The following is a 15,555-nucleotide window of genomic DNA, read 5'->3' as shown; positions in this document are numbered from 1 at the left end:
TTAATTAAAACTGGAAGAGAGGAACTTTAGATTAGACATTTGGAGGAAATTCCTCAGTGTGAGGGTGGTGAGACACTGGCCCAGTTTGTCCAGAGAAGCTGTGACTGCCCCATCCCTGGCAGTGTTGAAGGGCAGGTTGGATGGGGCTTGGAGCAACCTGGGCTGGTGGGAGGTGTCCCTGCCCATGCAGGGGGGTTGTACGTAGATGATCTTTAAGGTCCTTCCAAACCAAACCAGTCTATGATTCTATGATTTCATCTAAGCTAGTACGCTGGCCTGTGCTTTTGTGTCCTCTCTGCTCTGATTCCCCACTAGAAGATACCTGTGATGAAACAGTCACTTTTTGCATCCTCTTCTTTCAAAATCCTGTCAAACTGAACAAAGTTTGCAGAAAGAGGGTGAACTTTGCTACCTATGGCTTGGCAGAAGTCTTTGGTTCACATTCCTGCCTCTCATGCAATAGTTGGTGACATAAACCTCACCTTTGGGTCCATGTTGGGTCACTACAATAACATCAGCTATTGCTCCCACATAATTTATCAGTGTAATGAAAACTCCTCCAGTCACTAATTATCTTGTCCCCTTTGGCCAAAACCTCTAAGATGTAGTAAGGATTAAGTAACCCAGGTTCTCTCTGGGCACCTGGTTACTCAGATGTTAGTGGACACTTACTGAATGGCTTTTGGCTTTTGAAACCAAGCAGTTGTGTCTGCGTTGGAGCCTTGTGTTCAGGTTTCATGTTGCTACAAGAGCAATACCATTCTCCACCAGGCTTTGTAAAGCTCCCTGGTTAGCTCTGGGTCTTGATGAATGATTAAAAAACTCTTCCATTTTGCCAAATAATTTGCTTTGTGTCCAACAAGTTATGCAATTACCATTATCAATCAGCTCGTGTCCTTACAAGATCAAGAGAATCTCACTTTACACTTGGATTTTTACTTGATGTGCTAGATTCATGCAATTTCTTTCCATCCTCTTTAGAGAGGGATGGAGGGGAGTTGATTCCACTGATGCTTCAAGAGACCAAATATTGCCTGTTTATTAATTAATAATATCCATCTGGATTCTGTCAAATTATTCCCTCTGCATTTCCATTTCCAGATAAAAAGCATTCTGAAACTTGTGTCAATTTTGAAATCTTTGGAAGCCAGGCTGTTCTTTCCTTGTTTCTAGCACCTACTAGTTACAGGACACCAGGAATGTGAGTGGAGGATGGTGATAGGAGGAGGTTGTGTTTGTGAAATCTTTTGATGTCTGGGAACAACCAGAATAGGTTTCTTGAAAGCCCCTAAAAGCCAAAAAAAGTCCTTTGACACCGAACATCTCAAGAAGATGAAAACCTTCCTCCCGTTTCCATTGTCCCTGGCCTGAGCTTTTGATCTGATGCAAGAAATGTGGTATGTGTCTGAAGTTTAGAAAGTTTATGCTGGCAAATAGAAAAGGGAGAGGTGGGTTGAGTAAGCTGGGACCGAGCTTCAGGCACGTCACACTCATGTCCCTGCCGAGGGCCCTGGGCGTGAGCGGGCCCAGCAGCGAAGAGCCAGGCTTTGAGCCACGGGAGAAGAGCAGGTGCCAGGGCCTGGACAGAGGAGAGTCCCTGGCTCTGTGGGGCTCGTGAGGCCCCAGCTGAGTTTCCAGGCAGTGACCTCTGGTGCTGGTGCTGCCTGCAAGCTCCTGGGCCAGGCCAGTGCCTCATCCCTCCCCATTCCTGCCGGGCTCTCACGCCATCCCCTGCCTTGGGCCCGTCTCCTGCTGCGGTGTCGGCAGGAGACGCGGCCCCGTTTTGGCTCTTTCCAGCTTTCTGACCCAGTTCAGCTGCATCAGAGAGGTGGGGTCTGGAAACCAGAGACAGGCCCCCATGCCGGTGGGACCTCTGCTGCCAGAGGCTCCAGTTCAACGTGTCTATTTAGGCTCAGATTTGACTTTTTGTTTCCATATGTGCGAAAAGACAGAAGCCCCAGTGTTCAGTGTTTTGCTGAGTTGAGGCCACCCCTCACCTTGTGCAACGCAGCACAAACGGGAGGAAAGGCCTTGGTGTCCTCTGCAGGGACCTGCCCTTCTGATGCCACAGGCAGCAGCCACAAGCACTGCCCTTCAGCAGGTTCTCTGAACCTGCTCTAGTTGGTTGGGTGAGTAACATTGCCCATGGCAGCAAGACATTTCTAAGCTGGCATTAGGATGTTTCATGCCTCTATTCTCCATTGTTTTTCCTAAGAACATGTCCATTGGAAGTGGGTAACAGTAACACAAGTGGGCACAGTTTGCCATGAGGATTGCCAATCCAAGCCACATGTAGCTCTTCAGTTGGTGTTCTCCTCCTCTCTACCTTATTGACCAGAAAATACCAAGACTTTAATACTGAGGCTTTAATACATTGCACATTTTGCTAACTTGCTTTCTGGCTGTGAGCCTCTGTGGTATCATTTTCCAGCAGTTTACTCAGAGGGCTAGAAACTTTCTTTTTTTGTTTAATGAAAATGGGAATTCTCCTCAGGTCCCTTGACTACAGCAATGGCAGCCTTAAGAAAAACAGAACGTGACAGAAAATAGATGAATGGCTCCAGTGCTATTGCAATAAGGCATAAGGACCCTGTTAGTGCTGTGTGCTGTGCTGGCTTACGAGAGGACACTCCTTGTTGAAAGAAGTGTGTATAGCTGGAGATTTTGAGTGTGACTAAATCCCTTGTGCTTTTCCCTCTTTAGTTTGGCTCTGTGGATCTCGTGGATGTGAGAACTCTGTTCTTTCTACTTTATTTTATTTGGGCACTTCTTTGGTCCTAATCATAAAAACTAGAATTTCTCAGCAGTTTCACATTTGGAGACTTCCTGACCTCTATCATTTTTTGTGCCCAGGGAAAATAACCTTCTTACTATGGTTCAAGCCTTAATGACTGCCTATGTATATATAGTCAATTTATAAAGGAGCAGACTGGATTATTCTGTGCATGCCTTTCAATCTTTTACAGCGTTTATCAGCAGAGAGCTATTTGAAACATGCTGTTTTAATGAAAAGGATACCGTTGCCACTGTTTTGTGTTGATTATGTGGTAACACATTTTTATTATCACCCATAAAAATGATTTGGAGCTGTTCCCCTCCAGATGCAACCTTCAGCAGAGCTGTGCTAGTGCTGCTCGCACTGCCTGGGGGGCCCAGACCCCTGCGGTTTGCTGGTCTCTGACCATTGCTGCTCCTGATTTAATATCACCTCTGCCCACCCTGCGGCTGGGCTGGGGCAAAAGACTATCCAAGAGAGCCCTCAGTAGGCCCTTTCTCACAGCAGAAGCATCAACCCTGCCCTGGCTGCAGCCTCTCTTAATTTGCCACCTCCAGGTTTAGTTCTGCCTCCAGGTTCCCCCTGGCAACATCCAGGTGTTTTGCTGGGGAAGTGAAAGGATAATATAATAGTATGAAGTGATTCAGGAAAGATCTTCAATGCACACTTGAATCCTGTGTCAAGGGGAATTAAGCACAGTTAAGTAAGGGAAAAGCTTAAGTCTTTGTTGAACTGATAAGCCTGTTGCCATGAAAGTCTGACACATCGTTGAGCAGAAGCACAAAAGTGCCTGAGATGGACTGAACCAATTCCTTCCTTGCCTGGCACCAGAGAAGCCTGTGGAATAAAAGCATCGTGACCTGATTCCTTTTTGCTTTCTTATTACTCAGAAAGAAGACTCTGGATCCATGAATAAAGATCCCTTGCAATAAAGGAAGAATTTTGCTTGTTTGCAACAGCTGAGGTTCAGTTTCCCTGCACTTAACCTAGCTCCCAGTTTAATTAGTTTCTGATTCACCCCTGTCAGGCCAGTGCATTCTGCAGGAAGTTCATCATTTCTGGCACGGCTGCAGTACTGGCTCTCACCAGGCCTTGTAATAAATAAGTGATAAACCTTGTAATAATTGCAAGTTAAAAACAAGAGCAGAGCCAAGACACTCTCATTTATAATTGCAGTGTGATTTCATTATGTAGAGACAACACAGCGTGCAAAGGCCGAAACTTCTAGGGATTTAGTGGAAAGTTTCAGCTGTATTATCTTTTATTTCCCTTATCCCTAAATCCGTGTTTTCTTCAGTGGTTTCCAGACAGGAAGAGACAGTGCTGTAATAGACCACAAGGTTGCTCTCCTCAAACATTTTCCACTGTAGCTTCATGCTTAGAAAGCAGACTGTGCTGGAGATGCTTGCTCTGGATGGATCCAGCTGCCAGGGGAGTGACAGGTTGCTGCTGCATCCCAGGCACTGCTAATGCAGGGGCTGCTGCTCCACCAGGAAGGTGGGTGCTGCCCTTGGCCTCTGTGGAGCTTCTGTCCAGGAACTGGGGTAAAATCTCTCTGCAGCAGAGCAGGTGGGCTTGGCACCCTGGGTCACTGCTACCGAGGGGTTTGGCTGTTTCAAAAGAAATGTGTACTTTGTTGTGCCAACCTTGCTTAGTGGCTGGAAAGGCAGGGGATGAAGCATTTAGATTAAAATAGAAAAATTATTATTTTTTTTTAAAAATCCTAATTTTTTGAAAACTTGGATTAAAAATCTGGATTATGAAGTCCAATGAATGCTTTCCTGGGCTTCACTTCACGTGACGAACAATGGTCTAAGTTGTACAGGGAAAATGGGGTCACTTTGCCATGGAGCTTAACTTGTAAATGGACCAAACAGCTCAGGGATGCACACTGGGATGTGGATTAATTTGAAGGTTGTGTGTTTGCAAGGTATAAAACAGTTGTGATTTTTAATAATATCCTATTACTTCAAAGTAGAGCTCTTTGAGGAGATTCATTCCAAAATTAAAGCACTTCAGATCTTTAAAAGCTTCATGTTCTCCATCATCTTTAATTTGGTCAGCAGTTGTACTTTAACTTACAGCCAGTACTTGTCCTGAGGCAGCTCACTTTGCTACCCTGGGCATCCTAGAGCCCTTCACCTTGTACCAGCTCCCCGTAATTTCTGACCCAATGGCTCTGGATTTGAACACATAACCCAGCAGTGAAATGCCTCATCTTCTAACACCAGCTCTGGTCCCTGGTTTCATGTTTCTCACCAGGAACATAGTCTCTCTCTGCAAGCACAGAAAACCTCTCCAAGGAGGGTGTGCAGTGCTGTGTGGGACCCTCTTGCAACTGAACACAGCACCTTCCTGCACTAATAACTGCCACTTGCCAAAAAAACCCAACCAGCTGTAAAGCTCTAAGACCAAAACGCTGCAGTCTGTGAGGCAGTTATCCACAGCTCCTGCTGGCAAGGGGAGGAGTTTCAAGACCTCTTTGGGATTGAAACCATTTATGAAAACATCCCACTGACCTTGTTTGCCCTCCCCATGTCCCCTCTCTAGATCCTTCTGCTGCAGGCTGCCGAGCGCAGCCCCCCGTTGGAGAACAACCTGCCGATCACGGGGACGACGGCCACGTGGTACGATGACCTGCTGCCAGATGCCTTTCCCCTGCTGAACCCTGGGACTGTCCTGAGAAAACCAGTGGGATCTGTTGGTAAGTGGGACCTGCTTTTCACCAAACCACCCGCCCTACACACATGGTTTCTGTAGAATACCTAAAAAGGAGGCCAACCTTCTCTGATCCCACCTCAAACCATCCTTTTAGCTGCCTCAAGTTGCAGGGATGAGCGTCTCTCCTTCTCAAAGGGAGGGACTTTCAGCTTTGTTCTCCATGTTTCTCTGCCCCTCCTTGAGTTAAGCCAGTGCAGAGGAGGCATGTTCTAGGAAGAAAGCATCTAAGCTCAGAAACTAACACATTGAGCCCCATTTTGCCAGCCTGAACAGCCCATTGTTAGCCTCCATTTCTGTTGGCACAAGCAGCTCCTGAGAGCTGAATTCTGGTCTTGGGAAAGGCAGATTTCTGTTCACTTCAGTAGGGCCACTGTGCCTGCCTGTGTGTTTCACTGTATGTGTTTTAAGTCCAAAGACTGTGGATTTTGAGGCCTGGATAGTTTGAAACATTCCTAAGAAAACTCCAGAGAGCCATCAGGATCTCAGGGGGACAATTCATACCCACCTACAGAGCGCTGAATGCAGCATGTCCCCAGCTGGGAGGGCTGTGGGGAGGCAGAGGGCTGGGCTAGGGGTAATTCTTGGTTTTATTAGTAGGAAAAACTTTCCCATGAATAGCAACATCAGTTGCAGTCTGCATTATATTTTTTAAATTTGCCATAAACACAATGGGCTGTTTTATGATCCCTCTTGTGGTATGAAAAAAAAATACACTTATAAGAAAATCTCCCTCTGAGCCCACTTGGCTAGACAGATCCCCACGCATTGAATTTCCTTGACCTTGGCATTCTTATTTCAAGATCCCTGTTCTCTGCTTCCAAAGCCCTGTCTGTCAGCTGCTTTGTTTGCTCCCAGAGCAGTTCATTAGTTCTTTATCCTCTATAGGGTCTGCTTTCCTTTTTTTCTTCTTTCTTTTTCCTTTTTTTTCCTTTTCAATTATTATTTATTTATTTTGGTCCAAGCAGTTTATTATGGCAGCCCCTCATGACTGTAGCAGACCTGGAGCAACCAACATAGACCAGATGTCACCCATGTTTATAACTTGACAGGATGCCACAACAGGGAGGGAGGTTCACTAACAATATGTTCTGCAAAGCATTTTCAGAACCACAGTGATGGCTGCCAGGAACTGAATTAAAGCACTTTCCCCCAGTGTCCATTTTATCCTCATTCTGCCTTCTCCATGTCATTTATTTTTGCTGTTGCAGTATCCCTGCACCTGCACTAAAGTCAGTCCAGCAAATTACTGATAACTCTGTCCTGTCCCTTCAAAGTCTCCCCTTCTTGGAGGCTCCATACACACACTCCCCTCCTCCGGCTCAGCAAGGAGCAGAGAATGACACTCACCCAGGCCTCTGGCTCTGCTGCAAAATAGAACAGACCTTCTGCAGCACTTGCACCAGGCTGACTCCACCATGGTGCAGCATCAGCACCCTCCACCCTGCAGTAAATCAGGAGGGATCTAGTGATCACCTCCAACACCAGGTGATGATGTTTGCTGAGCTGTATGTGAGTCTGCCTTGCCAGCACAGCCAGCTGCATGGCTGCTACCAGGTGTAGTCCTTGCTCACTGTTACCCTTTATTGTTCTAGCCCTGATTTATTTCATCTAGTGTGGAATAACAACTCTAGCCTAATAACTGGGAATCAGGAATGCACCAGACCATTTCAAGTCAGGACAGTGTCTTTCAGCAATTAGAAGCAATCAATGAAGTTGCTAATTGACATGTGACTGCCTGCTGCAGCCCTTCCCCGGCTCCATGGGTTTCAAACACTTGCTTTGTGAGGGGCTGTGGGGATTTTTCATGGATCTGGCTCCACGTTTGGCTTCCTCCCCACACTAGTTTGTATCTACAATTGAAAGCCAGACACAAAAAAACAACACTGTGGATTTGGGTGAAATGTAGGGAATTTCACATGGTTGATTTAGAATGGTTAGGGACTGCCCATGTGGCATGATTTCAACCCTGTACTGTGCCTTGTTGCTCAAAGCTGGCCCCAGGTTCACTTACAGAGATTGGAGACCTTGGGAGATCTTTCAACAAGTGTGATATTAGAGTAGTGAAAGTCAGACCTGAGTGTCCTGTGTGATTTGGGGTTGTGGAAAACTGAGTCTCTGTCCTTCCCATCACCTTCCCCAGAGTGTTTTTTTTGTGAAGTATTGCCTATGCCCTGCTTCTAGTCCTTCAGCCAAAGCAAATCCAAACCCTAGCTTGCACACCATTGAGTTTCTTAACTGGATGGACTAAGGGCAGGATGTTGGTGCCTAACACAAAGATGGTTGATATGGACTAGATGCTTTGAATGGTGGGAGTGTTTCTGGATGACCTTAGAGCTCTGAGTTGGCTGACACCTCTCCAGGCTGAGGTCCAGGAAAACTTGCTACTGTTTACTAGGGTAGTTATTTCTTCTGTGAGTGACGGGGCTGAGAACAGACAATCATTTAAAAGCAATCAGAGCTGTTGAGACAGCTGCACTGCTGGCCTTTCTGATCAGCTTGTTAATCAACAGGATACATTTTACTGAGTATTAAGAAAATATATATACTCTGTCTGAGCCACTTGGCAGCAAGAGACCTAATTTTTCATATCTTTGTTTTTTTTTTTCTTACCCTGACCCTCTTAATTAGAGCCTAAAGGACACAGAGGTGCAGAGGAGCAGCTAATACCACAGGGTAAGTCAACGGTTTCTTGCTATTTCCTCTTTCAAAGCATAAAATGTTGCCATGCCCAGCCCTGCACATGATATATATTCCAAAAAGCAGAAGAGTCCTGTGGCCAGGAGACCCCAGGGATTCGGAGCCTCACAGATACAAAGAGGCTGGGATTCTTCTCTGGGTTATATCTCACCATGGGCTGCTCTGGTTAGTGAGGTGAAATGCCAGCTTTATCATCCCTGAGACAGCCCCTTCCCCTGCACACAAAGGATGGAAGTGCTGCCTGGCAGAGAGGCAGTTCACTGGAGGACACCTGGTGGGAACAAGCAGGGCCTGTGCTGAGTGATGGGAGAAATCACCACCATCATCTCCTTGAGGGGTGCCTGCCAGGGGCACTGAGAGCTGCTGCTGCTGGTCAGGGCACAGGTCTGGTAAGATCCATCCAACAGAGACTCTCTGCTCCTGTGCAGAGAAAGCCTTGGGGGAGGAAAGGGAACAGATGGTGTGTTGCAGGTTAATGACAGGGATAGGAAGAAAATCCAGGTCCCCACATGTCTCATTTGGTCTCCAGCAGCAGAATACTCACCCTCTGCTGCTTTTTTTTTTTTTTTTGCCTTTTTTTTTTCCCCTCATTATTTTTCCCCCATGGCTTTTTCTTCCGTATTTTTGGAGGATAAATACTGGCCATGGGCTTCAGCTCTCTGAAAGCAATGCCTCTGCAGCAGGGCTGATTTATGGCAGCTGAACATTTGGCCTGTTCTTTTCCCTCCCCCTTTTCCCCTGAATCCTTCCCTCTTTCTTCTCCCTTTTGCACTTGTCTCTTCTATGCTGGTAACACCATTTGTCACCAGTATGAGCATTTGCCTGACACATTATTCAGTGCTGCTTCTCCTGGTCTTTCCTTTAGCTCTTTCCACCTTCAGGGAAGGAAGTGCCACTTTCTGTAAAGCTCTGCTGCAGCAGCAAACGATGGCTCCTGGTCTGCAGAAGTTCACAGGATTGAGTTAGAAAGGTTGAACTGAAGGATTGAGGCTGATTTATACAAGCAAGGAAATGTTTTCACCCACACTCAGCAGCACAGTTTGTTGTGTTTGCAAAACAGTGTTTCTGCTGTTCTTCCCTCTATGCTGGGAAGAATTTGCTGCAATGAAGTTTTGGGTGTGTTGGGGGGGTTTGTTAGGGGGAGAAGCTGTTTGCAGTGCTGTGACCAAATGCTCTCAATCTCTTAAATGGCTTCCCAATCATCTACTGAGCTTGCCAAGTACAGGATCCACTGTCACGGGAGACCAGTAAAGGGAGCCTCTCTGTTCACAAAAAAATCTGCAGTTTGTATCCTGTTGGTAAGCAAACGGATACAAATTAAAACCTCACCTTAATTCCTCGTTCAATACTCAAATCTGATCTTTTTTGGTAAGTGAATAAAACAAAAGCACAGGCACACACTTCCACACAAAGCCTTTGACAATTCTCTTCAGTCTGCCCAGTTTCACCATGGATTAGAGATGGATAGAATTAATTTCTGTAAGAAAAAAATAATGTGGACATCTCTCCAAAATGGCAAAAATAGAAGAGAGGAAGGGGAATCTTTTGAGGGGGGTCTAATATTGGGGGATTATTGCTTTGTTCTGAGAAGTGCAGAGTTTGGATGAGTGTCTGGGGATACACTGTTGTGTGCCTCAGATGGGCTGTCCTACAGCTAGAGTGGGAACCAGAGGCAGATGTGGGAACCTTGGTTTTATTGAATAGCCCCATCCCTTTGGTACCAGCTGTGAATGTGCTCGCTGGCCAGCTGGCTTCCTTTTTTCCTTCTCTCCCTCTATTCCCATTCCTCTCCAGCCCTATATGCACAGGTTCTCCTGGCACTGCTCATGGAGGGTCCAGAACCTCTGCTGGTACCAGGGAAGGGGAAGGACACTGTTAAGAGTATCAAAACTGAACTTGCACTCTGCTGGGTTTTATAATATGTGATGTACAGACTGAAACTTGAAATCTGAGTGTGCTGAACTTTGGACTCAGACTGATCTTCCTCTGGCTTTGTAGCTTGTATCTGCCACTGCTTTCAACTACTCAAAGCCCTTTTGTAGCCCAGAAACTAGGAACCTCTGACTCTCCTGGCTCTGACAGTTAATGCCTTTATTGTAACCATTAACCACTTAATCTGAGTAGACAGAATAACTCACCCACCTCTCTAAGGTATTAAAGGCTTCACTGATGTTTGCACAGTATTTAAGTGTGTCTTTCCAAAGCAGCTACTGCTTTTGTGAGCCAGGCACAGTTTTTTTTTCTGAAAAGCACTATAAAATTGCCAAGTGTTGTTGTTATTTTGATAGTCTAAGGAAAACAACATTAAGGTTTTATTTAGTGTCATTGGAAATAGTCACTTCCAGCTTACAGATGCTGCCTGCACCTTTCATAGGCTTACTGGGGCTCTGAGTGGACTTGCCAAGAAGCACCCCCTGGGCTGTAATAGTTGTGTTGCTGGTATCTCCAGGTGGGTTAGCTCAGCACCCTGCTCATTGACGTGAATCAGTAACATCCAGTTACTTCAGAAGTGTGGGAGCATTAATTTCCATTTGGGATGCAAACAGCCCATGCACAGTGTGGGGCACTTGTTAGACCAAGGAAAACAGCAGAGAGCAGGGAAACATCTTTGATGCAGCACCTCTGGGTGGCACGATGAGAGCAGCCAGAGCAAGTGGGAGATGGGGTCTGATTTGCTTTTGCAATGTATTCTGTGTGTTTTGACACACTGGGGCTGCTGTGGAGCTGCCGGGCAGGTCTGGGTGAAGGTAGCAAGGGAGGGCTGGGGGCAGCTGGAGCCTGCCCAGGGCCAGCCAGAGCCTGGGCTCAGTTTAGCTGTGACCAGCAGATCCCAGCTGGAGATACACATCCTGCTGACTTTCTGGGGTGGCCTTGTGCATGGGTACATGCTTGTTTCTTTGTAGACTGGAGGAAGAAAAGAAGCAAGGTCCAGTTTGACTCTTCTGCTCTACATACCAGCCAGCTCTTGCCACCAGTGCCATCCCATCTGTGCAGTTGCATTTCTCTCCCTCACATCTTTGAGTCCCCCTCCTCTGGTTTCTAGCTTCCTAAAGACCTTCTGACCTCAGCAGTGTCCTAACCTCCAACAAATTTCCTTTCTGAATGTTTTCAGGGCTGCCAGGACAGGTTGGTCCTCCAGGCCCAGTTGGACCAACTGGTCTTCCAGGACCACCAGGACCAAAAGGAGAGAAGGGACAACCCGGTGAGAGAGGCCCAGCAGGGCCACCAGGTAAGTCCTGGAAGAGGGCAGTGCTACCATGATAGGAGATACTTCACTTCATACAAATTAACTGTGACAACAGATCATAAAGGACTGGACACACAAGATATTGAACATCTTCAGTTGGTATTGAATCCATTCCAGCAAGTCCCCTCAGCACTGAGCAAGAACAATGACAGTCCCCAGAATTTCCCTGGGGCTGGAGAGAGCTTGTCCCAGAAAGCTGCAGAGCAGGATCATGTTTCCCCATCCTGCTCAGGAGCTGTAAAACACAGTCTCTGATCTGTCAGCCTTTGGAGAATAGTGTTCCCTGTTTAACCCTCTCACTGTGTGCCTGTTTTAACTCCCTTTCTTCTTCACCATTTGTGTCAAGCTGTCAGGTGCCAGGATGTCGAACTAATGATGCTTTTGTATACTCAGGGAAAAGGTTAGGAGGCCATTCTTTCAGAGTGCACTCCATTCCTGAGCTGGGAGACTTTTTTCATCCCCAAAATGTTCCCAACTCTTTTGATGAAGGCAATACTACACAATGGGTGCCAGACCTCAGGCTCTGTGCTTTGTATGTGTCTAAAAGGCTCTGCCTTGTAAATCTGAGCTCAGGAAAGATTTGAAACTTGGAGCGTGCTTTAAATGTGAGAGCAGCCCTGAACACTTTTTGGCATTTTCTGGCAACTTGACAATGGCTCAAGTCTGGCCAAGGATGTGTCTGCCTTTTGGTTTCTCAGTTTGCAACAAGAGCCTTGAGCCCCACAGGAAGCAGAGCTGGTCTGCTGCTGGACTGACTGGGTTTCTGTTCTTCCTTCTGTGCTTTCCTGGCAAGAAGGTGACATGCAGGTGTACATGGAGGGTAAGGGAAAGAGCAGTGCCTGAGTTCACCCCTTGCTGCCTTTAGGTTCTTGCTCAGCCTCAGGGAGTGGGGAACTTTTTACTCTTGCAGGAATTAAGCTTCACAGCACCTCTTAGCCCAGGAAGGCTTTCTGCTTTGCAGAGGAAGATGTTAAAGGCAAATAATGAAAAATTAGGAAACTGTTCCCATTTCCCCCCACACCCCTAATTCTCAGAATTACAGTTCAGGACAGAAATCCTTTGTCTTCTTACTGCCTTTTTACATGGTAGCATCATTAACACATCATCAAATGCACTAACACAACCTCTTCTGCCTCTGCACAGGGCTGTTGGGACCTCAAGGACCAAGAGGACTTCCAGGAGAAACTGGAATCCCAGGCCCCCCAGGTCCTCCAGGGCCACCAGCCACCCCGAGCCTCCCTCTTACCTTCCAACAAGGGGTTCTCTACTCACTCCAGCCCACAGCAGAAAAAGAAAGTAAGTTTCCTCTGTTCCTGTTTTGTTGGTTTTTTTTTCTGATTCAGCAGCAGAGTGGACAGGCATGGAGCAGCTCAGCTGCCTCCTCCCTGCCAGGGCCCTGCCCTCCCTGGGAGCAGGTAGGAGAACTGCCCCCAGTGTGTGGGTCTCTTGGAAGTTCCCGTTCAAGATGAAACACAACTTGGAAGCTAGAGGGCTTCACCTCTCCAACAGGAGGAACTAAGTCACTGCTCTTACAAAACCATCAGTGAGAACAGGGTTTGGGGGATTTATGGTTGTTCCCTGTGCCTGGCTTTCTGGGTTCATCACAGCTTTGAGGAGGCAACTCAGTGTCCTTTAAGCTTCCATTATGAGTAACTGCTGTGAGGAGAATGATAGAGCTCAGGTAGCATCACATGAAAAACAAGTGGGTAAGGAATGAAGCTGTCTGGCTGATCAGGTGCTGGTGCAATGGAACTGTTGAGAGACCTCTTGGTGCCATTGTTGTGGTGTTACAGTGCTCAGGGTTGCTCAGAAATTAGTAAGTACCAAAGGTTTGCAACTCTGAAATGATGGAACATAACAAAGACACCTGTGAAATGTGTCCCTTTTCCTGCCCCTGCAGATGTGTCTTCCACCTGCATTCCTGATGCATCAGCATTATCCCACGTCCACGCAAAACACAGAATTACAGACTCAAAAGCACAGACCAAGACTGGGATTTAATCCTTCCCTACAGCTGCAGGGTCAGCGGTTTTTGAGCCTATTGTGATTTAAAAATATATTCACTAGATTTGTGCTGCTCATGGCAAGCAGAGGCTTCCTAGGAAAGGCACATGGGGCACTTTTATCTGAGTGCTCTCAGATTTGGGCTTGACTCTCCTGGTCCAGTCTTGGGTACCTGCATCTAACAATGACAAAGCAGAGCTCAGCTGTTTCTCCACTTGGCTTTTAAAGCCCCAGCTCTGCCAGGTCTCCCATCCCCACTCCCCCAGACTTCAGCTGTGCCTCTTCCCCAGCTCTTCTGCTCACATCCATCTTCAAAGCTCAGTTTTATTAGTTACAGCCAAGGATTAGTAAGTCTCCCTGTGTCTGACAGTTTTCTAGCTCTCCTTTTCCTTCCACCCACTCCACTCTCCAGACTTCTTTTCCCAAAAGTGAACAGATGTATTTTTAATTTTAACAACTGGATTTCATCGTCAGTTACTAAGAGGGTAAGATTAATTGTGGTTCAATACTAAGATTTTCACAAAATGTAGATTGAACTGCTGCATTCATGAGCCTTATAATGAGAAAGTTTTGCACTGCAGTCACCCCTCTGCCTTAAAGGATCACACCAAATGGTGCCATTCTGCATTCAGCCTTTTATTCCAAAGGATCCATAAGAATCTGCTGCTGCCCCCTCTCCCTCCAACCACCCTTTAACTTAAACTCTTTCTTGCAAAGTAGTGGATAAATTTAAAAAGCATATAAGGACACTTATTGCATGGTCTTCTCAGCTGATGTGTGAGAATGGTGAACTCTGTATTGTTCCAAAATGGGAAGCAGATAAATGAGTGGATAAATACCTGCATTGACCCTGCCAAAACTGGGCTGCAACAGGCTTGAGCACTGTGAGTAAATGGTGACTGTTACACCCTTGGGGCAGTCCTGTACTTCTCCCTCTTACCTGTGATGGATTTCTTGGCTTGCAGGAGTAGCCCAAAACTTCATGACAATTTTTCTCATTTTAAATTTTTCTTAATACAAATCTCACTGCAAGTATAAGTTATCTGTGTGGTCGTGATAAAGTTATGGCAATACCAATATTATTTTCTTACAAAACTTACTGGTTTTGCTTATATGTTGGCTGATTTTGCCTACCACAGGTTGGTGGAAAGCTGATGCTCTACAACCAGTAAAACTTAGCCTTGTAAATGCTGGGTAGATTTATAATATATTTTTTTTTGTATTTACTTTGAATGGAGCACATCTGAAAACTATAAACACAAGATTCCAGCTGCTGACAGCAGAGGGAAGCATATTCCTGGTAATGGGCATGTGCACCCAGGGAGATGTGAGAAAGTTGTATCAGATGATTAGCAGTAGAACAGCGTTTGGTTCTGCCTGAACATGGTTAGTGCCTGTGCCTTTATTAATAACAACGAGTTCCTGTTGGCAATGTTTATCAGCAGGCAGAAGCCAAAAATGGGGAGACAAATATTTTCTCACAGTTTCACTCTGCTGTGGTAAAGAAATTGGTCCCAGTTGTCTCCCTCCAGATCAGGTAGCAGAAAGAAATTAAGACAGGATTACTTCATTTCCATCCTGTCTCAACAAATCAAGCCTATAATGGGGGAATTTATCCCTTAGTCAGAAACATTAGTTGTAGGCCAGAAGCTAAGCTGCCATACCCACTGCTGGGGCTGCTGCTACAAGGATCACTTGCTTTCTCTGCCACTGAAAAATGAGTGGATCAGCTATGTGGTCTAGAGTCAGCTCAGTCCTCTTTCTTGTGCTAAAGCTATGACAATTTTTAGGGAAAAGAAAGAGAAAAGAATACAACTTTCACTCTGTTAAGGGCTGAATTTTGTGACATCTCAAAGATAGCAGTTTGCAAAGGATTTATGAGATAACACAAACCTATTTTTGTAGGGAGAGCAAGGGGGAACTGAGGCACAGCAAGCTTGCCTGCGTGCCCAGCAAGTGAAAAAGGGCATAAAACAGACTTGTGAAGAGCCATCCCAGTTCCTGCTGCCATGCACAGCCCTTCCTGGGGTCAGGAGAACAGAGCAGAGGAAGTGAAGGAAAAGGACAGGACAAAAGGAGCAGGGTTTGATGTAGAAAACCAAACCAGTTG

At 46.2% G+C, this 15,555-nt stretch overlaps 1 protein-coding gene across 1 annotated transcript in view; it reads left to right on the top strand.

Annotated features, from left to right (window-relative positions):
* COL26A1 (collagen type XXVI alpha 1 chain) overlaps nt 1-15,555 on the top strand; it is a 170,008-nt gene that overhangs the window by 133,370 nt on the left and 21,083 nt on the right. Inside the window, exons 5-7 of the mRNA XM_051635773.1 lie at nt 5,327-5,476; nt 11,321-11,423; nt 12,585-12,737. Of these exons, the coding sequence (XP_051491733.1) occupies nt 5,327-5,476; nt 11,321-11,423; nt 12,585-12,737 (406 nt within the window). The remainder of the gene's footprint in view (nt 1-5,326; nt 5,477-11,320; nt 11,424-12,584; nt 12,738-15,555) is intronic.

This window comes from Apus apus, chromosome 18 (genome assembly GCF_020740795.1).
Source record: "Apus apus isolate bApuApu2 chromosome 18, bApuApu2.pri.cur, whole genome shotgun sequence".
NCBI lineage: Eukaryota > Metazoa > Chordata > Aves > Apodiformes > Apodidae > Apus > Apus apus.
The sequence above is the reverse complement of the archived record's forward strand: the minus strand, read 5'-3'. Positions and strand labels throughout refer to the sequence as shown.